This window comes from Aptenodytes patagonicus, chromosome 1, assembly GCF_965638725.1.
Source record: "Aptenodytes patagonicus chromosome 1, bAptPat1.pri.cur, whole genome shotgun sequence".
Classification (NCBI taxonomy): Eukaryota; Metazoa; Chordata; class Aves; order Sphenisciformes; family Spheniscidae; genus Aptenodytes; species Aptenodytes patagonicus.
Genome location: NC_134949.1, coordinates 94,969,955 through 94,994,389, shown reverse-complemented (window position 1 = coordinate 94,994,389; position 24,435 = coordinate 94,969,955). Strand labels below are relative to the sequence as shown.

General features: G+C 43.0%; 1 protein-coding gene across 1 annotated transcript; it reads right to left on the bottom strand.

Moving 5' to 3' along the window:
- Window positions 1-1,437: 1,437 nt before the first annotated feature.
- Window positions 1,438-23,988, bottom strand: TTF2 (transcription termination factor 2). The gene is made up of 23 exons (XM_076349594.1): window positions 23,957-23,988; window positions 23,741-23,852; window positions 23,421-23,507; window positions 22,616-22,682; window positions 21,175-22,143; window positions 20,159-20,285; window positions 18,692-18,883; window positions 18,296-18,453; window positions 17,158-17,239; window positions 16,335-16,448; window positions 15,219-15,369; window positions 14,437-14,542; window positions 13,204-13,394; window positions 11,585-11,738; window positions 10,689-10,780; window positions 9,825-9,907; window positions 9,211-9,350; window positions 8,270-8,440; window positions 7,614-7,672; window positions 6,369-6,522; window positions 3,906-3,988; window positions 2,790-2,864; window positions 1,438-1,945 (listed from the first exon to the last, which is right to left on the bottom strand). Exons 1-23 carry the CDS (start codon window positions 23,982-23,984, stop codon window positions 1,801-1,803), a joined length of 3,540 nt encoding a protein of 1,179 aa, XP_076205709.1. The 5' UTR covers window positions 23,985-23,988; the 3' UTR covers window positions 1,438-1,800.
- Between the last annotated feature and the right edge of the window lie 447 nt (window positions 23,989-24,435).

Genomic DNA, 24,435 nt, shown 5'->3' with positions numbered 1-24,435 from the left:
AATTCCTCCCCCTGGCAATATCCGATACACCTAACAGTGATACTGCATCGAGGCTACAGTTACATTCAACCAAAGGAAGACACACAGAATGAAGGGTTAATGCGTCCAAGAGAGAGATTTAAACTGTATTTAGTAATACACCTTAAAGAGGGAAACCTGCCAGGCTAACAGGAGCTCCAAGGAAAGGGGGAGGTCATCAGACCAGAGTGCACATGAACTCCAGAGAAGAAACTAAGTTCTGCTCATGTAAATGTTCAAACCAAAATAAAGTAGTTTTGGAAAGTTAGTCCATAGCTTCCTGTTTGGTGGAAGAGAACAGATGTTCTGATACGTTTTCCAGAAAACCAGCATAGCAAGGCAAGTGAGCAGCGTGCTATGTTCCCCAAACTGAGATTATGGTTAAATTGCCCAAGTTGCACAGCCTTCCTTGGCTCCGAGACCTTTTCAAGACACTTCCACCATGGCTGAATTTATGGATATATGCACACAAAAAACCCAAATTACTATTTTTGTGCCCCCAGCCCCTGTATCTGTGCAATAAATTGGAATAATCCCACAGCTTCACTTGCACATCATGTCAAGGCAGGTAAGAGAAATGACTAATACAGCCGTATCGTACTCCACCAGGACACTGTTGTACTAACAGGAACCACGGATCTGCAGATAGCTCTCTCCACTCAAAAGGCTACCAAATGCTATTATCTTATTCCACGGGGAATGACGATACAGGAACCAACATCTAGTTTCTTATCCGCACTCTTAACTTGTCATGCTTTACCACTTAGCATTAGAAATAAACTCTTCAAAGGCCCTCATTTGGTATGGTACTTACAGGAACTGTGCCAAATCCCAGAGAAATGGTGTAATCAATAGAAAACCAGAATGTGCAGTGGACATGGCCAGGGACACAGCAGAGGGAGATGGAAGCAGGGAAGATGCACTACCAATAAAAAAATATTTGCCTAGAAACTTCACTCACCTGCACATACCACTTCTGATGGGAGGGAGAATACAAACCATTAATCAAGGACTTGCAACTCATCTACTATTAAAAAATTGAAGCATCTTCTAAGGAAGAATAGCCTATACATTAAAAGGTTTGCACTAAGGAAACCTCACGCTATTTAATACTCAGAAGAAAAAAACACCACCACCACAACAACCAGGAATGCAGGTTCTGTTTCATAGGAACATAACAGAAATCTGCTTCCCTGCTTGAATACTTTGAGCAGGGTAGAGAAATGCTTCTTCACTTAGATATAAAAAGTCCTCCTAAGGAACAAAAGAGAAAATGAAGTATTCCTCTAAGTCCTTCCTTAATTGTTACTTATACATTCTAAAGTTTATATCTCATCCTATAGCATCGTGCTCAAAATTTTTTTTTTTTTGCTTCCTTCATGCCCACCCAACCTCACCACTCAACCTCTGAACTTTCCTACCTCACACTTGTCTCTCTTGTTCTTGTTTCACTTATGCCTGTGCTTCTCCTGTCCTGAAGAGGAAAGAAAGTTTTCTAACTAAAAAGCATATGTAGGAAACCAAGAAACAAGCAAATATTTAACATTTACCCAAAAGTGTTTTAAAACAATAGCTTAATTTATAACTTTATTAACCTTTGGATACACAATCTAATTTCAGTATTAAAACAAATTCCTGAAGTTGATAACTGCTCTTCCTGGAACAGTTACAAAAAAGTTTTTTGTTCAAAATAAATGACCACCTTAAAACAGGAGTCCTTTGTTGAAGTCTGCAGTTACTTGTAGGTATAAAAATAACTTTGTTGTGTATTTTAAAGGATAATTAGATGCCGAAGAGAATTTTGAGGTCAGCCAGAGTGAGCTTAGTAAAGGTCTCCCCTTTGCCTGACAGCACTTGCTGGGCGAGAACTTTCTTCCTCCTCTGGAGTTGTATGATCTTTTCTTCTACTGTTCCTTCGCAGACAAACCTAAAAAAACCAAAGCCACATCATCTCAGCTGCTAACAAAAAATGTCAGCATTACATAAGCACTTCCCCAGTAAATTTCCAAAGTCTCGTCTCACTTAAAAATTAGCAGCCTATTATGTGACTGACAAAACGTAACTTTGCACAGAAAATAGCTGTTCTCATATCCAGATATTATACCATTTCAAATAAAAGTCTGATGCACTTTAGGCCTCAACTTTGGTCATCTGAAGCAATAGTAATTCTGTGACAAAATCCTGTAGTGATTGCTTGATAACTGATGGCACCTATTATACTAAAAGCATCGTACACAAAACAGTATTTTAGATTCCAGTTGCTTTGAATTTGCTGTGCCTTTACAATAACTAAGCTAGCCTTTTAGTACCTACGGTTACAGATGCTTTTTCTAAAAGCCAACTTTGCCACTTATTAGAAGCGCTCCATATGTTCACATTAGTGATATTAGGAAGGTCCAGGCTTAGGGAGCACAGTTAAAAATCTCCACTCAATAAGAGAAGAGAAATGGCTTAGTACCTGAATTGTTCTCAGGAATGAACAGGACATTCCCACTAAACCACAGGTTGAAAAACAATAAACCACTGCTAGCTATCAGGACAGCAACACGCAGGCAAGTGCCACATAGAAACACGTTCATGTGGTCTCTTTATCTCAGTGCCCAAACCCCAATCCCACCGTCAAGACCTTGTGCCTAGCTTTAAGTAAAGAAACAAGCCTCAAACCAAGGCCTTGTCTCACCAACTAGAGCCAGACAGTACATGAGCAGCAACAGCCTCATTTCAGTACATGAGCAGCAACAGCCTCATTTACTGCTAAGGAAAATCCTGACCTGTGTATCACAACATCCTTCTGCTGCCCCACTCGGTAAATGCGGTCACATGCCTGGTCCTCGAGAGCAGGATTCCTGCAAGGGAAAAAAAAATAGCTTAAGGGCTTATGTTTAGGAATATCTGAAATATCGAAGCCTCTGTGCTTGCCTCATTCGTCTGCCTCCAGAGCATCCTGTGTTCTTCCTCTGTAGAACTAAAACTGCTCCCAGGTTACCTTGCGTTTACTAGCTTGATCACCAATGTTCACCTGACCGGATTTCCCTTTGCCCTTGGTAGAACTATGCTACAACTCCACGCAAAGTCAGCTGTGTGAATTAGACCACTGTTCCACGTAGCCCCATATTTCTGGCCAATAGTTAGTACTCACAGAAAGCTGAGTAGCTGGTGAGGAGAGTGAAGCAGGAAGGCAAACTCCATTGAAAGAGGCCTTCACTCAAGAATATTTACGTAAGAAATGGTTCTGTTTGACACACAGTTACAGGGAATACTTGTTAGCATAACTTTCATATTGTAGAACTTCTCCTTAATGCTGCTACTCAGCAGCTAGTTTTGTACTGAAACACATTAGTTTGCTTTTAAGTTCCCACAAGCAACATTTAGTTAGAAAAATTGTGATTCTGACTTTCAGAGACAACGTAAGTATTATGAGCTCATATGCACTATTTTCATAGCCCTGTAAAACCCCAATGTACACTAGCTATGCCTGATTACTGACTATGCTCAACACAATCGATTCGTTTCAAGACAAATTCCCTGTAGGCATTACTGTACTATTTTTATTACTGCAAGAAATGAAGCCAGGGACTGCCAAGTCCCCCGTACCCTTTTGTGATACAGACTGCATACTTGCTTCTTTGGATTCCTGTTATCCTCCTCTATTTTTTTACCCCCACAGAACTGTATTTCATGGTGGTGAGCACTGGACTGACAAATCAGAGTGTCTTGGAAGAAGGCTGTAGTAAAAACACTTTTCTACAACTAATCATTAGCCCTTACTCTCAGCTAAACACTTGCCTCTTAACCCAGTTATATCAGAAGTCACAATACATGTGGCGAGAAAGCAAACAGCATGCCCTACATACATCTTCTGAAATGGAACTTTTATTTCTCTTTACCAGTGCATGTCAAGGAGAAAGAGGTGGTTTCCTCCAGTCAAGTTCAGGCCAATGCCTCCAGCCAGCAACGAGACCAACATTACCTTCAAAGGCCAAAAGAGAGTTAAATTCAGGAGCCTGTTTCCAGAAAATGAAAGCTTCATATACTCCACATATTAATTTGAACTGAAGGAGCTGTTTATCGTATTTATACTACATGTGTATATTTATTATGTATTTGGGAGCCTGCCAGATGCTACTTGATAAGGCATAGAAGCCTGGACATGGAAGTTATGGCTCAGAGAGGCCATTCCATATACCATTCCATATGTATTACCCCTAGTTTTTAGAGACTAGAGAAAGGACTGAAAAATTCAGGCTCTCTCCATGTCCCACTCAAATGACCAGCCTCTCTGATGGCAGCCTGTTGCCAACAATGGGAGCAATCAGCACCAACTCTGAATTAACAATAATTATTACTTAAACACAGGCAACTGGACTGAAGTGGCCTGCTACTCCTTTCATTTTGTTTCCACATAACCTAGTATTTAGAAAAAGATGAGTAGCTGGGGAGGAAAGGGGATATAGCAGATGGTCAATTTAGAGAAGATCTCTTGTACAGCAGGAAAAGAACTCAATTAAGGACAGAGACACTTGCTATACATATTTACTACTCAATTTCATGGTATGGTACCTTAAACCCCTGATCTTGTTTAAGGGGTCAGCTATTCATATAGCTGGCAGAAATCCTCCTTTGTTTAAGTTCAAAGCTAGAAGGAGAAGTATCTGTTTTGCAGATAGCAGCTTGTTCAAGAAATCCAGCAAAGAAGAACTAATGCACCACATTCTCCCCTTCCAGTCACAGATCCACCCTCAGAGGACACAGCTTGTCCTGCCTCAATCGCAGGAACGTCAGTGTTCAGATGAAAGTGTACTAGTATGAACAATGAATTTGGATTCAGACTTCTTTAGTCACCTGGCAAGCTTCCTTGCCTTAGCCAAAATTTCAGATTAGAAACTAGAAGAGCCAAAACACTGTAGGTAATCAGTATTTCTGTCCTGGTTTCAGCTGGGATAGAGTTAATTTTCATCCTAGTAGCTAGTACAGTGCTGTGTTTTGGATTTAGCATGAGAATAATGTGGTAACACACTGGTGTTTTAGTATAAACACTGCTTAGCAACAACTAAGTCAAGGACTTTTCAGCTTCCCATACTCTGCAAGTGAGGAGGGAGCATAGCCAGGACAGCTGACCCAGACTGGCCAAAGGGATATTCCATACCACATGACGTCATGCTCAGTATATAAGCTGGGGGGAGTTGGCCGGGGGGCAGCGACCACTGCTCGGGGACCAGCTGGGTGTCAGTTGGCAGGTGGTGGTGAGTGGCTGCGTCACTTGTTTTTCCTGCATCTTGTTTCTCTCTCTCTGTTACTGTTTTCCTTTTCATTACAATTTATTATTATTATTTTATTTCAATTATTAAACTGTTCTTATCTCAACCCACGAGTTTTCTTACTTTTGCTCTTCCGATTCTCTCCCCCATCCCACCAGGGGGGCAGGGCAGGAAGGGTGAGCGTGCAGCTGTGTGGTGCTCAGTTACTGACTGGGGTTAAACCACGATTTCAAAAAACACCTCAAAAATGAAAGAAGTCACAGAGAGGTCACCTTATTTTAGAAGCGTGCAACACTGACTTCTCTCACCCCAAGCCCAATCTTCCTACCCTTATACTGGGGCGAGATAAGCTCTTGTTAATTTTAGCCTCATTCGCACATTCAGCTGTCATTCTCTCTTCTCAAAAGGATTAGTCTGGCACAAAGTATCTAGTGTGCTGGAAAACAATAAGAAAGTCTTACAGGTTCCTTGGCAAGCAGGTGATAGAAAGAAAGAGACATCTTCCAACACAGTGACATGAGCTGAAAACAACCAACCTGCTCTGAGTAGAGCTAACTGGCCCCATATCTTCCACAATACTCTGTGGCAAAAATATCTTTGAACACACCTTTGAAGATTGGACATGAGGAAAAATTTCTTTACTGAAAGAGTGGTTAAGCACTGGAACAGGCTGCCCAGGGAAGTGGTTGAGTCACCATCCCTGGAAGCATTTAAAAGATGTGTAGATGTGGCACTTAGTAGGGACGTGGTTTAGTGGGCATGGTGTTGTTGGGTTGACGGTTGGACTCGATGATCTTAGAGGTTTTTTCCAACCTTAATGATTCTATGATTCTATTTGGACAACCTTTGAACTAGCTTTGGAGTCAGATGATCTCAGTGCAGAAGGTTAACATCAAAAGGAGCTTTTTAGCAGCTGCTCCTGCCCGTGATAAGATACACTTTTTTTTTTTTTTTTACAGCTACCTCTTTCCCTGCTGGTCTTGGCACCTAGAGGTCCAAATGAAAATGGTGCCAGTAAATGGAATCACGAAGTCAGCTATCACAGCTGCTCATAGCAGCCCCAGTAACTGTTTCCCTGCCCTGACTGCATACCTGAGGCCCTTTGGGATTGTTGTTGAACTCTTCTACCACATCCATTCTCTGTTTAGGATTGACAGAGCCATCCACTGTTGCATACTTCAGCCCTAGTCGCTGGAGGTGAACAGCCACAACTTTCAACATACTCGTCCACTGAGAGACCACAACACTGGAGACAGAAAAGGGAGTTTAGAACAAGTTCTGCGTGTACTGTAACAGTTTGGTTATTGCAGTGTCTAACCCAAGAGGAGACAATGATTCATGCACTCTCCCCCACTGCAAACTGGAGCCAAGTCCCTTCCCAATTCAGAAATGGATTCATCTGTAGGTGTAGTGGGAGAATCTGCTGTGGAAGGCAATATCCAATAAACTTCAGACAAATTAAGTCTATAACTTTCACCTCTGTCTTTGGATTTTACATTGCCACCTACCAATCACAATTTTGAGCTGCTTCTGCAAAATGAATCAATAGCAACACCAAACTTGGATTTTCCTGGGCCTCTCACTCCCCACTCTTTTTGGATTAAACAGTTTGGGAGGCAATAATTTGTCTGCTAGCTTTTTGGTAGTGAACAAAAGAAACGTTGGTGTTCCCATTCTTACAGTGGGAATGCTTTTTGGAAAGATTTTGGAAAAAAGCTTTCTACATATGGTGCAACTCTGGAGTTGCCCAAGAACAGGACTTCCCCTTCCAACCTACCCCCAACATAACACCACAGGTGTTACTACTTTGCAGCCACACCTCTAAGTGCATTCTACATCGTTTAACCAAACTAAGCAGAAAACCCTGTAAGACTGCAATCTGGTGCAGAGCAAAGACACACAGAACTTGCACAGTGAGAGCTGCAGGACTTCAGCAACACTTAAGTCCTCTGATCAATGTATTCCTTTATGTCAGAGGTTCAGTTTTAACCACTACTTTATTCCCCCACTTTTTTGGGGGGTGGGTTGCAGAGCTGAGGGCAAATACTTCTCAGCACAACCAAATTCTTCCCAATTCTGTTTTTGGAGAAGAGAAATAGTCCTCCTGGGCCTCAAGGCCTGAGAATCCTCACATATTCCCCTATATTTACACTTACCTACTTCTTAAAACTACCCTCTTTTGTCTTAGATTTTTTCTCACAATCTCACATTGCAGTACTGCCACTATTTTACCATACCAGAAGTTTTGTATTCAATTGTTTTAAACTATTTCTGCTGTTGTCAAGAGACGTGCTTCTCTCAATCACTATGACTAAAGAAAAGGACATGTTTACTAACCTCTTCTGAGACTCCGAGTGACTCTGAATAGTTTTCAGTTCAGCCAAGAGGTGAGCTATCTGCAGGAAAAAAAGTTCGTCTGCTTGCTGTCATAACCCAACTCATGCTTGGCTATTCTTCGCTAAAATAGGAAGTGATCAGAATAACTCTTCAACTGGAATTTCTTCCATGCTCAGACTTTCAAGATATTTTAACAGTCATTAGTAAGAATGCTCCCACCATGGAAAACAGGGTTAAGAAATCAAATCATACAAACATGTTTTATAGATTCCAACCTTCCTGTGAGAAGCCAAGTTATTGCCACCTCTCCTCTTGCTGCCATCCCATTTTTTTTTTATCTCTTCACAAGCACCATGCTCTCACATGCATGCTTTTCTAAACTTCTGTGAATTCACTGCTAAAGATTTTCACTGACAGTTTATCAGTACAGTCAGATTCTCACAGCTTTATTAGAAGTACCCATCAACACCTGGTAAGTTGGAGCCTTCCCAGAAGGGGTTCAGCAGACTTTCAATATACTTGCCTGATTTAATCTGAATTGCCAACTTAGCCTGATCTGCAATTATCAAGGTGTGACAATTCATTAACAATTTAAAATGCAAAGTGCTGAAATCCAGGCTTCTCAAGGGAAGGTCAGAAAACCACAACCAGAATACCTTGGTGCTCTCCCTAGTGATTTCAAAGATATCTGTTTTAAAAGCTGTGCCATTGAGGTAGACTGTTGACTTGGAATCAGGAGTCTGGAGCTCAGAGAGGGTCAAAGCACTAAGTTGTTCCTCAATGGAGAGGGAAAGGCCTTCACTGTTCAAGTTAACTGGGTCCAGAGCCTGTGGGAAAGAAAGCAATATAATAAGGGATCACAGTCAAGCCTGAGATCAAATTCAGTACTGATCCACAGTCTGCACGATGTCTGCCAAGAACAGTTGGTTTGAAGGAAGCTATGCAGTATGAAGACTGATTAAGAAACACTGCTGGGTCAGACCAACAGTCCCTTTGGCCCCTAATTCTGCCCCAAGAAGGGGCAGCATAGGGAAAGCACATGAGCTCAGGCATTTTCTGTGGTCCAGTCTCCTCAGATTCCCCCTCCCATAGCATTTAACTATTGCAGGATTAAAGATGTTAGAAGATAAATCCCTGCCTGTTCCCTCAGTATCTGGACTGATTCTACAGCTGCTTTACATGACACAGCAAAACTTCTGAAAGATTAGTCTACTTCATGCAAGGCAACTTCAGTCAAGGCACTTATACAGCTCTCCAACACAAAAGCCTTTGAAATAGGCTACATTTGTGTACTTGCGCACTTTTCAAGACTAGGTCAAGATCAATACTACTTCTTTGCCATTAAAATTCTTTTTTTTTTTTTTTTAATCTGAATAAAGGTATTTCCAGACACACAAGCGCCCACACAGGTCATGCTGGGGAACTCTTCAGTAGGAAGTATGCCCATCTAAAACCTCTTGGGCTGTAAAAAAACACAGACCATGAAATGGCTCAGTTCATACACCCCTAGCTAAGTGATGCAACAGTGTTACAGAGTCTGTTAACTTACACAAACATTTTAAAAAATCCCCACACCACTACAATACAATGCAATTACCACTTTCAGTAAGGAGAGATGGCAGCAGCACTGACGGAGCCTCAACAACATGGACAAGACGTGGACAGTACTTGAGACCTGGGAGGCACTTTGAGAGCCTGCTAGAAATTCCTTTTGACTGAGCCCAAACTCTTGTGCCACTGCCAAGGAAGGAAGACAAAACATCAAGAGCTCTCGAAGGCATTTCCAAGCACTGCCCAGCCACCTCCAGCAAGAGTTTCATCAATAAGAAACAAGAACCAACAGGCAAGCAAATACCTGATTTGACACAGGAACTCAAACCCCACTTAAAAAAACAACAACAAAACCCAACACAAATCAGAGTACCACATACCTTATACTAATACTGACATCTCTTCGCTGAGCAATTAGACCTTTATTTCAGAAGGGAATTTTAGACCCAGGGAGGTTAAGAGATTTGCCCAGAGCCACAACAGTGAGAACAGACTTTTGGAATATTATGGTAGGGTTCTTCCTAACATCAGGGAAGCAGCAAAGCATTTTCCAAAGAATTTTTAAGTCCTGACCCCATGTGGCCAGGTCTGTTTCCCCTCCTTAATTGTGCACTTAAGAGTCACTTCTGCAAATGTTTTCAGGGGAGGGTGTTCTCAAACCTTTCTCAAATGGGTTACCACCAGCATACTCTCTGCCTTCATTTTTCTGCTCTTGTCTCTTTAGGTAGGATTGTAGTGTTGACCTGGAAAAACAAGACAAAGACTGTGGGATTTACAGCAGGAAAAAAGGCAAAGGGGACCCGAGCTTGACAAGCAAGCTAATGATGCATTAAGGTAAAGAAGGTTTCATTAACCAATTTAGTCATAAAATGATCACAACTCCCCCCCCCAGTTTTGTTTAACTTGAATATGATCAAAACCAAGATCCATTTTGGAAAACACAAGAGGAAGCAAGTCTGCTTATTGGAATACCTTGAGTATAATAAGAGCCAGGGCCCAACGGACAACATTCTTCATAACAAAAGGACATCTTTAAATGTGTATTTAAAAGGAAGGAAGACTCTTTACAGCAACACTGTTGAAAGAGATCCTAGGAGAACACAAAGTGATTTTGGCTTGCATTACAGCCATCTGGAGAGGCCAGCATAATTTCCAATTGTATAAATATCACAGGGCAAAGAAAAGAAATTCTCTCCTTTACAGGTGCTGGCACATCACCATTTAAGAACTACTGTTGCAGTTCCAAGTCTTTGGAGTCTTGAAATCAATGAGATTAAGTGAAAGGCTAGAATAGAAAACTCATAAAAGGCATGAACATATGGGAGAAAAGAAATGCAGCAGTTTCAACTATTACCAGAACAAGCAATATATTTTCAAACATAATTGACAGATAGTCAGAAAGGGAAAAAATTAACAGGAAATTGTCCAAAAGCTCTTCTTATCTAAAGTGCATTTCTCTCTCTGATTTTTTATACTAGTAAGAAACAAAACCACAAAATACCCTATCTCTTTCCACATTAATACCTGGATCTTGCAAAGAGCATATTGTATACAGACTGCTCCTCTGCTGAAAGTTTTAACTGATGCAACTGCGTCCTACGCTGGGGCAGAGATACCTGAAGTAAAAACACACAGGATCAGATGTATATAGTGCAAAAATCTTATACAGCATCACAAACACCAGTGTTCCAAGATTTAACATAGTATTCTAAGTTTCAGAAGATAGCTTTTTGTTTCTTCATTAAAGTTATTTTTATTAATGCAATTACGACACAACAGAGATAACCAGCCTACTTGGAGTTCTGCGGGTAACACTCAAGATAAAAATCTTTATTCCAAATCATCCGACAGCAAAAGGCATGAGCAACTAAGCATTGACTGCCACGTAGCTACCATGGAGGGATTCATTTATTGCATTGTAAAAGTAGCTTCTCAGTTCCCCATTCAGAATCAGACAGTACACCAAAACTACACCTTTTAAAGGCTTACACACACACACCAATGACCTAATACTCAGTTTAACAGACTATTTGTAGAGAGTAATGCAGAAAGCCAGTGCCCCAGCATGCACCAGATCCATTTGACACAGAGCAGCTTTGATTCTCAGCTATCTAGGCTAGCTCAGAGACCTAGACTAACTTTCCACTAAGTGGGCATCTACTTGCAATTACCTGACATATTCTCATCTGCATGTGATTTATAACTAAAAAGTTTAATTATTCTATTAATTAATTATTAAATATTTCTGCTTTCTGGATAAGCAACCAAAGGATCCCACGGGCATTCATTCCTCTTGCTCAAGAGACTACAGCAGACAGAAAAACCCACTCATAAACAAACTTATGCATGTAAAGAACCGACTGGCTGCTGCAACAAAAACAACGGAATGATTGTGTGGTTGTGGAAGGTGAAGTTCTTACCAAGGGCTTGCCAGTTGAATCCAGCTGGTCCTTAGTTCTTCGTAATAAGAGGCTCCTAGTTAAGAGGCTTAGCCTCTCTCCTCCCTTCTTTGTGTTGTTATCTACCTGGTACTTCCACACTTTGTGTTCATCAAATGGAGAGCAACGTAGAAACCTACAACAGGAGGGAAGGAGACTTCATACCAAGGGAAGAAAAGTTCTTCAGTTACTCCTGAATGACCACGTGCTGGTCTTGGCTGGGATAGAGTTAATTTTCTTCACAGTAGCTAGTATGGTGCTATGTTTTGGATTTGTGCTGGAAACAGTGTTGATAACACCAGGATGTTTTAGTCACTACTGAGCAGTGCTTACATAGGGTCAAGGCCTTTTCTGCTTCTCACCCCACCCCACCAGCGAGGAGGCTGGAGGTGCACAAGAAGTTGGGAGGGGACACAGCTGGGACAGCTGACCCCAACTGATCAAAGGGATATTCCAGACCATATGACGTCATGCTCAGCACAGAAAGCTGAGGGAAGAAGGAGGAAGGGGGGGACGTTTGGAGTGATGGTGTTTGTCTTCCAAAGTAACTGTGACATGTGATGGAGCCCTGCTTTCCTGGGGATGGCTGAACACCTGCCTGCCGATGGGAAGTGGTGAGTGAATTCCTTGTTTTGCTTGGCTTGCGTGCGCAGCTTTTGCTTTATCTATTAAACTGTCTTTATCTCAACCCACGAGTTTTCTCACTTTTACTCTTCCGATTGTCTCCCCCATCCCACCGGAGGGGAGTGAGCGAGTGAATGTGTGGGGCTTAGTTGCTGGCTGAGGTTAAACCACGACAGACCAGAACCAAATTCCTTGCTATCCAAAACAAACCATTTCTGGTTCAGCCACAACTGCTAGGAGCAGTAAAACACTTCCAGTGTAACAACACCGATAACTTGTTTGCTCAAACGTCTTACCATCACTAGCACAGTGAAAGTGTCTTTCTGGTTCTGTACCCATCAGTTCCCCTTAGCTCATTATGTCTCAAACATGACCAGCAAATGCTGGTCAGAAGCACAGGCACTTGCCAAAAAAGCATATTAATTTGTTATTTCAAAATCCCGTACCTCTTAATTTAAAATTAAATTTCAATTATCCGAAATAAATTTCAAATGCAAGTTCTCTCTGGTTCTCCAACACCCTTCACAATCTTTCCCCGCTCAGTAATGAGTAGTGCAGAGTTTAACCTGTTTATCATTTGTTTAGAGAAGCCACAGTTTTCACCCTTTTTTTCAATGCCCTTGTAGCACAACACTCTTTAATAAGGTCCTGCCAGGCTGCCCTGGTAGGAACAAGGATTATCACACAAAACTGCTGTTCATTAAAATTGGTTTTGTGGACATTCATCTTGGAGACATAGGAGATCTGAAGTAGTTTCCCCTTTGTCCTCTATGAAAGCAGAATAGCTACACGCTACAGTAGACACATGGTCAGCCTTGTGCAATGCTTCAGCCGCAGCCTTTGCAATCCAGTGCCTGAAGTGTTAATACAACTAGTCTCACTGCCTCACATATCTTAGAAACAACTTCAGCACTTTGTCAATGAAGAATTACTGGAATGGGAGGCCTGTCCGTGTGCCTCACGTGCAGTCAGCTCACCTCAGGAGAGAGTACATGTCCAGTAAGTTGTTCTGTATCGGTGTCCCGGTGACAGCCCATCTGGCACTGGCTCTCAGTTTGCACACAGCTATAGAGGTTTGAACCTTTGGGTTTTTAATATTGTGAGCTTCATCCAATATAACTCGAGCCCAAGCTACCCTGAGCAGAGGGGAACAGGGAGATGACCCACTCTGAAAGAAAAGCAGACTATTTATAACACAGAGCAATAACCTTGCTAGGCTCTCTAAAGAGCTACAAGTAAACATATTTTTCCAGCAAGAAGCCTTTTCCTGGTGTTAGTCGGCAGTAATCTGAGCTCTCACTGTCACGTAAGAGATGCTCTCAAAAAAAATCAGCTCTCCAAAGCTTCCATGAAAGTTTATAAGCCAAAGAATGTAACGCTTGCCTGTTCTTAATAACAATTTCTAATCTTTTGCTGTTTTTCTTGCTTTTAACATTTTATCACCTCTTTCTTCCCAAGAGGCATTTCATATCAGTAAAATTTTGCTAGGCTGGGACAAAGGACCACATATAAGTATTCTGATCTCTCTACAGTTTTATAGATGTCACCTTGAAGTTTCAGGAAATTCAAAGGCCTGTTTGCTTTAAGAGCTACATCTAGATCTGTGCACAGAGCTAGGAGACAAAAATATCCACCAGCAAGGGACTTCCTCTACACTGTGTAGCCAAGTTCAGTAAGCATTCAGCAATCACTTTATTATTTTCATAGCCTAGCAAAGACAATACTGTTTCTTCAAGAGTGCAGCATGTAAGCTGCCACAGTCTCAGTTCAGACGGACCCAGAGCCTGAGCGCGACAGGTTTCTGGTAGTTTAAAGTGACATTGGTGCTTCAAGCAGCAAAGAATACCAAGCAGGAGATTCTAGTGTTCCTTTACGGTCTCACCTCGAAAGGAGGAGTATGAGATTCATCATCGCGGTCTTAAAATTATTTTTTAGGACATTTCAATTTATTCCATGTAGCATATTCTATATTACTACAGAACAGATTTATTGTGAATATTTTCCCCCTGTTTTCTTTCTACACTTCACAGCACTTTCTCTCATCACTGTATTTTTATTGTGCAAACTCAACAGGGGACTTATGGGGGGAAAAAATATTCAACCTACTGCTCACTGTATCATACATAAGGTGCTACTTGAAACAATAATGGCTTGCAACACCTCAGAACAAAACGATAAGGCAATCTTCTATCAAGAATATGGCTTCTCACCCCCACATCATGGTCCTCAGCAGGGACTTCCCCCTCCTCTTTGCTTGTGGGAACCTCCTTGGAGACAAGGCTGTAGGTTGTGACAACAACATCGTATTCAGAGAGCCTGCACAAAGGGAAAGTAGTAATCAGGAATAAGAACAGCTGAGGAATGCATTTTGCAAGGCAGACAAAATGCATGCTCAAGGTTTAAGAACCCAGTTCTACAAGAGCTGAAGTGCAGAGTTTTACAGAAAATGGAGCTTCATAGCAGTCAAACAGGAAGGGCACGTTGTCCCCGTTTTATGGATACTGAAAGTAGACACAGCAAGCTCAAGATGGTAAAAGCCAGTGGTATAGAATGCACTCCACATGAGAGGAACACTACTTAGAATATGGCACCTAGAAACACTGCTGAGCATGGCCTGAAGTGGTGTAGAAAATTTTCTGATCTACACATACAGCTGATAAAAAAAAAAATATAACCAGAAAGCACAAGCATGGAAGAAACCACCACTGACATTCTCTGCAAGCAAGAGATGTTTCAGAGAATGTACACCTTTTTTTGTTATCAGGAACAGCAATAGCCCACACCAGAACGGCTCAGCATGGGTACAGGTCATAAAGGTTTTGCTATATACACCCTGACAGCAGCCATCAGCCTGACCTTCTGGATCCTCCACATTTCCACACTTCAGCTTCTTCCATCATTCTACAACCACTGAATTTCAACTCTGACACACACAATCTCTCACTAAGTAGTATTTTACTTTTCTTGGTCATATTTATGGTTTAGCACTTACATCTCTGCATGTTTATCTCTGTTTGGCCCGTGGTACAAATACACCCTCAGTTTGCCACAGCCCACACGTCTGTCAATCTCTTTCTTCCAGTGATGGATCAAGGATGCAGGACAAATGATTAAAGTGCTGTGGGAAGGGATAACAGTGGAATCTGCAGGGAAATATTGCAGACAGGTTTCAATGTCTTCACATTAGACTACAACAAAGACAGAAGTTTTAGAAAGTCACAACAATTAAGAAGATTGGTCCAATTTTCCTGCTAACACAGTTTGCGAAGCAGACATCTCCACACTGCTTTCCTGGGGACTGTTAGTTCTGGGTGGAAAAAACTCTACTTAAACACTAAAGCATCACTTGCTCTCCACTCAGAGTTACACTACATATCTGTGCACTTCCTTTGGATAAGCTGAAAGGTTAGAATTCAGGAACTAACCCTGATCTCTCCTGAGAATACAGTTCCAAACAAATGCTTCTTTCCTGTTCTAGAAGACTGAAATGTTACCATTTTGAACCACACAGGAAAAAAAAAAAAACACACGGTCAGTAAGCTTGGCAAAACAGGAAAAAGTAGCCCAACCAATTCCATGAGGATAGAGACAGTGACAGGTTGTGGACACAGAAGCTATACTGTTTAAAGACTCTAACATCCCTTATCTCCATGGACAAGATAAAAGAAATCTTATGGGGGAAAAAGAAGAAAAAAAAAAAAAGAAAAAGCCAGTCACAAGGAGGTGAGTAGTAACTAATTTAAGTCCTTACGCTATGAAAACTGCATACGTTTGTGTATGTTGAAAAAACTATAAAACTTTTTTCAAAACAGCATATGCTGGCTTTACCTGGTTCAGGAAACTAACCGATAAAAAAAAACTAAAACAGCATAAAGCAATGATTTAGGAAATCCTACACATCCAATGGAAGAACAAATGACACTGATCAAGAGAAAAGCCTTACAAGGGAGTGCACTAAACACTAAGCCCCATGGAATTGTCCTACAGAAGGGAAGTGAGCACAGATAAGACTCTGTTGTTTTAAGAGCTGTTAGCCTATAACGCTTTGGGCATTTCAAATGGCAGTGCATCATAATGTATGTACTGTATGATGGAAACAATTCTGTACCATTTTTGGATAGCCATATTTCTAACTTCTCCTTTCTTTTCTCTGTCTTCAGCTGCTTCTGGACCAGAATGAGAGCAATCATCGTTAGAGTCTTCCCCAAACCCATGTCATCCGCTGGAAAGAGACACACAGAAGTTGTGATGACCTGCAGAAATGAGCCCCCCTAGCTCAGATCTACACTGAGGTAAAGACTGCAACAGAAATTGCCCTGGGGAGCCCTGGAAATAAAAATACACGTCTGATCATTTCAGAGCATGATTTAGTAATGGGTTAATAGCTGTAATTGGTCGAAGGGCACAGAAAGACAAGCCCCTTGACATGCCTACAAAATAACTAGTTATTGGCCTCCGAGTAAGTTATAGAACCATAAAATCATTTAGGTTGGAATGGACCTTTAAGATCATCGAGTCCAACCGTAAACCTAACACTGCCAAGTCCACCGCTAAACCATGTCCCTAAGCACCACATCTACCCATCTTCTAAATACCTCCAGGGATAGTGACTCAACCACTTCCCTGGGCAGCCTGTTCCAATGCTTGACAACCCTTTCGGTGAAGAAATTTTTCCTGATATCCAATCTAAACCATCCCTGGCACAACTTGAGGCCATTTCCTCTCATCCTATCACTAGTTACTTGGGAGAAGAGGTGGACACCCACCTCGCTACAACCTCCTTTCAGGTAGTTGTAGAGAGCGATAAGGTGTCCCCTCAGCCTCCTTTTCTCCAGGCTAAACAACCCCAGTTCCCAGTTCCCTCAGCTGTGCCAAGCTTTTGCTACCATAAATCTGCCCCCCAAAATCCACTTTCCTGTTCTGTTGCTTACCCAGAATTCCTCCACATGGTCTCTGACTCTCTCTCCAGAGTAGCCATGCGAGCGCTTGTTTTTGATGCAGCAGCAGTGGAACCTGAAAGGATGAGACAGAGGATTTGAAGGAAATACCTTGCAAACTTCAGACACTTCTGCTTTCTGTACCAAATTATCCAGTTGAACTGTCCTATTACAATCTTACTAAAAGGAGTTTGCCTACCTGTTCTTTTCCCACATGGACAGGGACACCCAAGATAAGCATCTCCTGCAGACAGGAAGTCAGCAGTACCACAGATCAGTCTTGCTAATGCTTTGCACGCAAACCATCCTAGCACCTCACAGTGCTCTGAGAGCACGGGAGGGTGGCTTGTTCAGGTGGAAAATCCACCCAAGCCTACCTTGCTCACAACAGGCATCGCTGTCAAGGAGGGGGATTAAGAACACTTCCCCTTTTCTCACCAAGTCTAAGACCCCTACAGATTCTTAAAAGACAAGAAGACGGACTACATACTATCGTCATAAGACATTACATGGCCTTCCCCAACACTGAAAAGGTCCCAAGTGGATCTGGCAAGTGACACAACATATATACATCAACACACCACCTTGCAGAGGCAAGTGCCTTACAGTACCTTGCACATAACCTCAACTATGGGTTCTCTACCACCGTAGAGATAAAGAGCTGCTCTTTGGTAAATCAGAACTGACTACTCTGGAGTCCATTGGTTTGCATGAACTCGATCATCTGCAACACTTTAAAAAGACTATTTCTTATAGCTCACTGGGAGACTTAACTGGGAGAAAAGAGCAATAACAAAGTTCTCACTAGAGACCTGCCTCTGCTCTGCCAGACGTGTACAAACAAATGGTTGTGAGTTGGTTGCTTTGTCTTAGGTACTACTACTTCATTCAAGCGCTAAATATTCTGAAGACACCACAGCAGGAGGTTAGAACATCAGTACTGCCAATCTGAAGGAACTCTCATGGGTGGGAAGTAATTAGAGTGCCTCCTTCCAGCAGGTTGAAAACTGCAAAGTAAAATGTGAAAGGACAGGATGCTCTAGCGTATCACTCTGATGTTACATTTCACAACGGAGGTAACAGTAAACCTCTAAGTTCAGCAGCACAACATCCTCCATCCTTGCCAACTCACCTTCAGGCCAGAGGGATCTTCAGCTACTGTCTGCTCCGTTGGACAGGATTCCAGAGATTTGTGAAGATGATTAATAGCATCACTTGTGGCACTGTGTACAGCCCTGATTCGGTCTTCTGTCATTCTTCCTCCATATAGATTCTGCACACCAGAGTTCACTGAAAAGATACAGTATTATGCATGAGGTGTGTTTACAAAGCTAGCTCTCCCAAGCAGCTCTTTCATCTCAGAGATTGATCTCAATGGCTACAGATGCCCGAGGGGCAGTACACAGCTCACAGTAATAAAAGAGGTTTAGTACTCTCGCATATATCCACAAGTTGCAGGATTCTTTGAAAACTAGTCCTCACCAGTGTTGTCTTTAATAGAAAAAAAAAAAAGTCTTTCCATACTTACCTCCAAAACCACGGCCACAATATTCACTGGAACCCAAAGCAGCAGCGGCAGAGGTGTGACTGTGTGAGCCTGAAGAGGTCCCTGCTATAGGATCCTGGAGCGGTAGTGGTGGTATCAGCTTTGTACCGCCTGGCCTGCCAAATGGGTTAGGCAAAGATTCCTCACGACAGCCACTGCTTACACTATCCTCCCCTTAAGAAGAAAGGAATTGCAGGCTGAAAAGGTTGCACAATGGACCTCAGAGCCTTGGGTTACAGCCCAGAGAAGGGCCTTCGTTTTGCCCAATGTTCTGCTTGCAAAATATTATTAAGTGGTCACACGGATTTAACAGCAGGGTAGCAGGTTACCATATCAGCTGAGCCACTGCAACTACTAACATGCGTGCTCTTAGCCTGCTCCTACATGACAGGCAATGCAGTTCAGCTCAAGCCTCAGTGTGTGGTTTATACCAACACAGTGAACTTTGCAACTGTGGTCAGATTAGTGCAAACACAAGGTCAATTTTGCACACTATTCCCAGAGGATTTATTCCTTTTAAAGACATCTTTCTTGTCAATGTTTTGGTCACAAAAACTACCAAAACATCCAAGAACGAATGGGCCAAGAACTCTGAGCTTTTCTCTCCTTCCTGGAAAGGTCTGTCCTGCTTAAAACCAGATTATGTTATAAGACATTGGGACTGCTTGTTGTGTGGTGGCCCGAGTTACTGTTTCTTTGCTAGAGATCTTCAGTTTCCAGAGTTGTCAAACTGGATCTTTTCATCAACACAATTGATATTATGATTACAAAGTAACTCTCCTATTGAGGTGATCGTACAGGTAACTCAGCAAAATGCCTCTCTTCCATAGGTGATTAATACTAGTTAATAGAATTAGGAAATCACTTTACAGGAATGGCACACTGGAAGCTGCTTATCTTGCATCTGGTAACTTAAACATTCAGACACAGCAGCCAAAACATGAGTCACCATCCCTGGAGGTATTGAAAAGACCTGTAGATGTGGTGCTTAGGGACACGGTGTAGTGGTGGACTTGGCAGTGTTAGGTTAATGGTTGGACTCGATGACCCTAAAGGTCTTTTCCAACCTAAACGATTCTATGATTCTATAAGCAGCATGGTTCCATACTGCAACAAAGAGGAAGTTAACACTTCACTGGCAAGTCCTCAGAGGGACAGCTGCCTCAATCATGTAGCCAAAGCTGGAAAGAGAACTAGCCCTGCGTCCTAACCATGGGAGGAAACTCTCTTGGGAAGCCACCACACTTCAGAGGAAACATTTGAGTTGTTCCATTCATCCTCTCCCAGACACACACTTTGCAACTAACACTTTTCATCTTCAGTGAATCTCAACAAAGTTTTTATAGGCCACATGCCATATATAAGTTTATGCTATTTTTCCTCAATATTAACAACTATAGTAAGACAAACTGTTTTGCAAAGTTCTGGGGCAAAAAAATTTAGCCCTACCTTTTTTAGTAGTATCTGCTGTCGAAATGTTAAGAGCACTGAGTGCAGCTTCCAAATCCTGCACTTGCTTTAATAACCGTTCCCCTTTATCTGGCAGCAGCTGGATGTTCACTGTAGCCAATGTACTCTGCAAAACAAAAAAGAATCCAAAATTTGAATGTGTTTATCAAGCTCTCTGCCAACAGAGAACAATCAAGTCAGAAGTTTAAAAACACTAACCTTATGCCACAGTAATTTGTGTTTTGATACTGTTCTACAATCTCCAAAAGCATTTAAGTGCCATTCAGTGTGATTAAATAGTCTTTTAGCAGAAAATAAACTAAGCATTAGCATACTTTAGAAGAGATGAAAGGATGCAGGCCCCCCCCCTTTTTATGAAACAGGATGAACAGGTAGTCAAGTGACTTGGACAATCTTAACATCTCTCAAAGCACCCGAAGTTCAACCTACTTGCACGTTTCTTGCTATACTAGCAGGAACGACAGTTCTGACTGTTTATTTTGAGGTTCTGTTCTGAGCTCTAGGCAAACAGGGGTTTTTATAATAAAAACTATGAAACATAATTATTGGCAATTATAAAAAAAGCAAACAGGTAGTTTATTTCCTCTTAGTGTGAGTTTTCATGGTTAGATCACTTTTACTCCACAAGGCCAAGAGAGACCACTAGAAACAGCCATGTTATTTAAAAAGGTTAAGCTGTCTGTGTGCTGTTCCATCTTAGGCAAATTACTTTCTGGGCAAGAGACAGACACAACCTCAGGCAGGTGAAAACTGAGCACCCCCAAATGCAGAAGGTTGTACTACCTTAGGGGTAATTGTCTCCTATGTGGCTTAAAACAACTAGCCTGTGCCTAGGCTGAATTCCCTCCCTTGCCCCATCTTCCTAAACCATCCAAATATTTTGAGTTTCTGCTGTGAGGGGATACCATATTCTGATGCCCGTCACAAGTAAGGGAAGTCACCCTGAACACAGAACCAAAAAGAAAAAAAAAGGAGTAACAGGTGCAATAATTGACCTTCTTCTGCTTCAGCTGGACTACAAGATGGTTGTGAAGAGCTTTAGGGTCCTGGGGTCCTTCCACATGATGCGATGCTGCAACTCCTGGCAAAGGTGTCCCCTGCATACTCTCCCCTGATTTTCCTGAAGGAATCTCTCTTGACTGCAAACCCTCAACTGATTTCTCAGGTTTACTTTCACCTGATGAGGAATAAACAAATCCTACTTCATCAGCATCACTGCCAGAGACTTCATCAGCAGGCTGTCCCAGCCCTGGCCTGATTTGTGTCTTGGGTGGCACTGTCTCTGCTCCTCCCTTCAGGGCAGCATGTTGCAACGCTGACTGTGGTACCGCTGGGGAAATAGCGTCTTCTTTAGATATCGGTTTCGCCTTTCCATTCTTCCCACCAACGTATTCTTCCCCCCTGGTTTGTTTATCCACACAGCTTTTTAAGCTTTGCTCTCCGAGCTGCTCCTCCTCTGGAGGCTTGGTACTTGTACTTTGCTTTCCAAGACTTAGTGGAAAAAGCTTGGATCTCCTGCCTGGCTCTTTCTCCACACACTCGGAAGACTTCTTGGATTCCCTGCCACCATATTTCTCTTCCTCCCAAAGGGTGTTTTTCCCTTTCCAAGTCTCAGAAAGACCAAGTTTAGATTCAGACCCTGTGCTTTCCTTAAGTTCTGGATCAAACCTATTTCCCGTGGACTGCTTCTTTTTAGTTTTCAGCCCTTCTACAGGTTCTTTCTCTGTGGAGGAATCAGAAGTTGATTTCTTTTCTTTGTGTGACACCAGTACGCTTTCTTTCTCTGCTTTTACTCCTTTTGCTTTACTTTCCTCTCCGTTGCCTTGCTTAATTTGTTTCCAGGACGATGGTTCACAATTTTTGTCTATCACTTTGAACGGATTTCTTTGGCCACTGGGATTGAAGAGAGGTGCTGTGTTGGGCTGTGATTCTAAGGTTTTTGACACACTGGTAGCTTTTGGGTCCTGCAATATATACAAGTGAGTAAGTGCTAACGTACAAATTATTAAAGCTTGCTAACTATACACACAACCTGGCCATCTCAAGCAAGACTTCATTCTCTACGTACATCATCTTTCCTATCATTTTAACAGGATCAGGATAAACATATTACAAGGAAAACAAAACAAAACTGCTGGTTTTCTGCTTTCTTTGCCATTCTCATGGCATGGGGGATCAAGTCCCAACAGCATCATCCTCAAGAAAAGAAGACGTCCAGAGATCAAACCCAAGTTTCTTTTAAGACTGGAGAACAGCAATTACTTCACACAATTTAGGAGTAAGAGAAGTCTCATCTGGAGGGCAGCAGGCTGACACGCTTTTCAGCTAGAAAATACAAGCTCTCCTACTATGTAGTCTCAGAGGTGATTACAGTATACAGAATGAAAAGTCATGCTGGGATAAGCTGATACTAGAATACAAATGAAACATTCATACCTGCCATGGGATGCTTCCACACCATTTCTTCCCATTCAACTTACTTTTAAGACATCGGTAAAACAACCTACCAAAGAATAAAACAAGATTTGAACTGCAGGAGCCAGTAAAGGAACTCTAAGCATTCTTTAAAAAGTACTTTGCACCAAAAACATCACAGACAAGTTCTCTTGATCTGCACTTTACATCCAGACTCCTACATAGCAAAAGGCCGTGAACGCTGGCAATAAAGCTTTTTAAAAAAGCATTGTTCTCTGGATGAAGATTCCTAGGGTTTTGAGTTGTTTGGTTTTTAATTTTAGCAATAAAAAACCCCAACCTGCTCAGGCAAGAATATTGTCTATGTTCAGAGTCTCAGAAGTGTCCTGTGATTTCAAGGTATAAGGAAACAGCTATTCTTTTAGCTACACTGCACAGGCCACCTCATCCTTAAAGCACCTCAGGAACAGAAAAACTTTGGATGTGATCTTTTTTTAAACTGGCAGCCAACCAGGACTGCTGCAAGAACTTTATGAGAATTAAAACTGGCGAATTCGATGCAACCATCGTGAGTCTTGGATGAACCCAGCCACAGAGCCATGTTCAATTCTGTTAAAAAAACCTCATTATGTGATCACTTCGGTTTATACCATCAAATATAATTGCTAATAAAAAGAGCAAACATTTTGAAACATGCTAAGTGAAGGCCTCAAGGCTGGTTAAGCCCTTTCAATTCTAGAAGGTAATTGCAAGTCTGCCACCATCAAACAATTCCAAATGTTCAAACCTGTACAACAAACCTTTGTTTCCACTTTGAGGAACTTACTGGTATTCATCTCTGTCCTGCTGCTGAACCAGGACTTGCAGCTCCACCATGCTTCCCTCATGGATCAAGCAGTGAGAAGCAGGAATACTGAAAAGAGGAAAGGAAAAGAGTTAGAACAAAGACAAGACAAGCTGCCCAGGGAACAGCAGCGGCAAAAACAATTACTTGGGACAAAATACTCGGAGAGTCTTTTCAAAGACTACGCGACTAAGAAAATAAAAGTTTATTACTGCTGACACAGCACAGAATTTCCCTCAAAACAGCCGCGTGTGTGTCCCCAGCCGCACACCAGCGGGGAGGCCCCCCCGCCCTGCACCTACGGCGCCGGGAGGACGAAGCCGCAGGCCGCCGGGCCCTGCGCTCCGCACACGTAGAAGCTCTTCCCCTTGTTGGGGCCATCGCGGACGCCCGTCTTCAGGAAGCAGAGGGACCCTGCAGGGCGGAGAAGAGGGGAACTGGTCAGACGGGAACCCCCCCCCCCCGCACCCGGCGGACCTCCCCCGCACCCGGCGGACCCCCTCTCCGCCGCCCCTCACCGTGCTCCGCGCACGGAACAGCCTCCATCGCCGGGCGACAGCCGCCACGCCCACTCTTGAAATCAGCTAATCCCACCCAGCGCCCGCGGATTGTCCAATCAGGGCGGGGGAAGGGGGCGGTGGAGCCAATCGCCGCCGCGCTGCGCGTTCACTGTTCCCCGCCCCCCTTCGCTCCCCCACCCCAGCTCCGCGCAGTTCTGTTTCCGATCGCCGGGGGAAAGGGCGGGAAGAGGGAGGCGCGCTGCCATTGGCGGGCGCACGCCACGGGAAGGCGGCCGGCCGGCCCCCAGGCGGGCGCCGTCATGGGGAAGGGGGCGCGGCCGCCGCCGCGGCGGCAGTGCCGGGCCCCCCCGCGGGCTTGAGGCGCTCCCTGCCTTACACCAGGCGCCGCTCCGGGGCCAGCCCGCACCGCCCCCGAATCTTGCTTGGTGTTCAGACAGCTGCGCGGGACCACGCAGCACCTAAAGGCCGTTCCCACT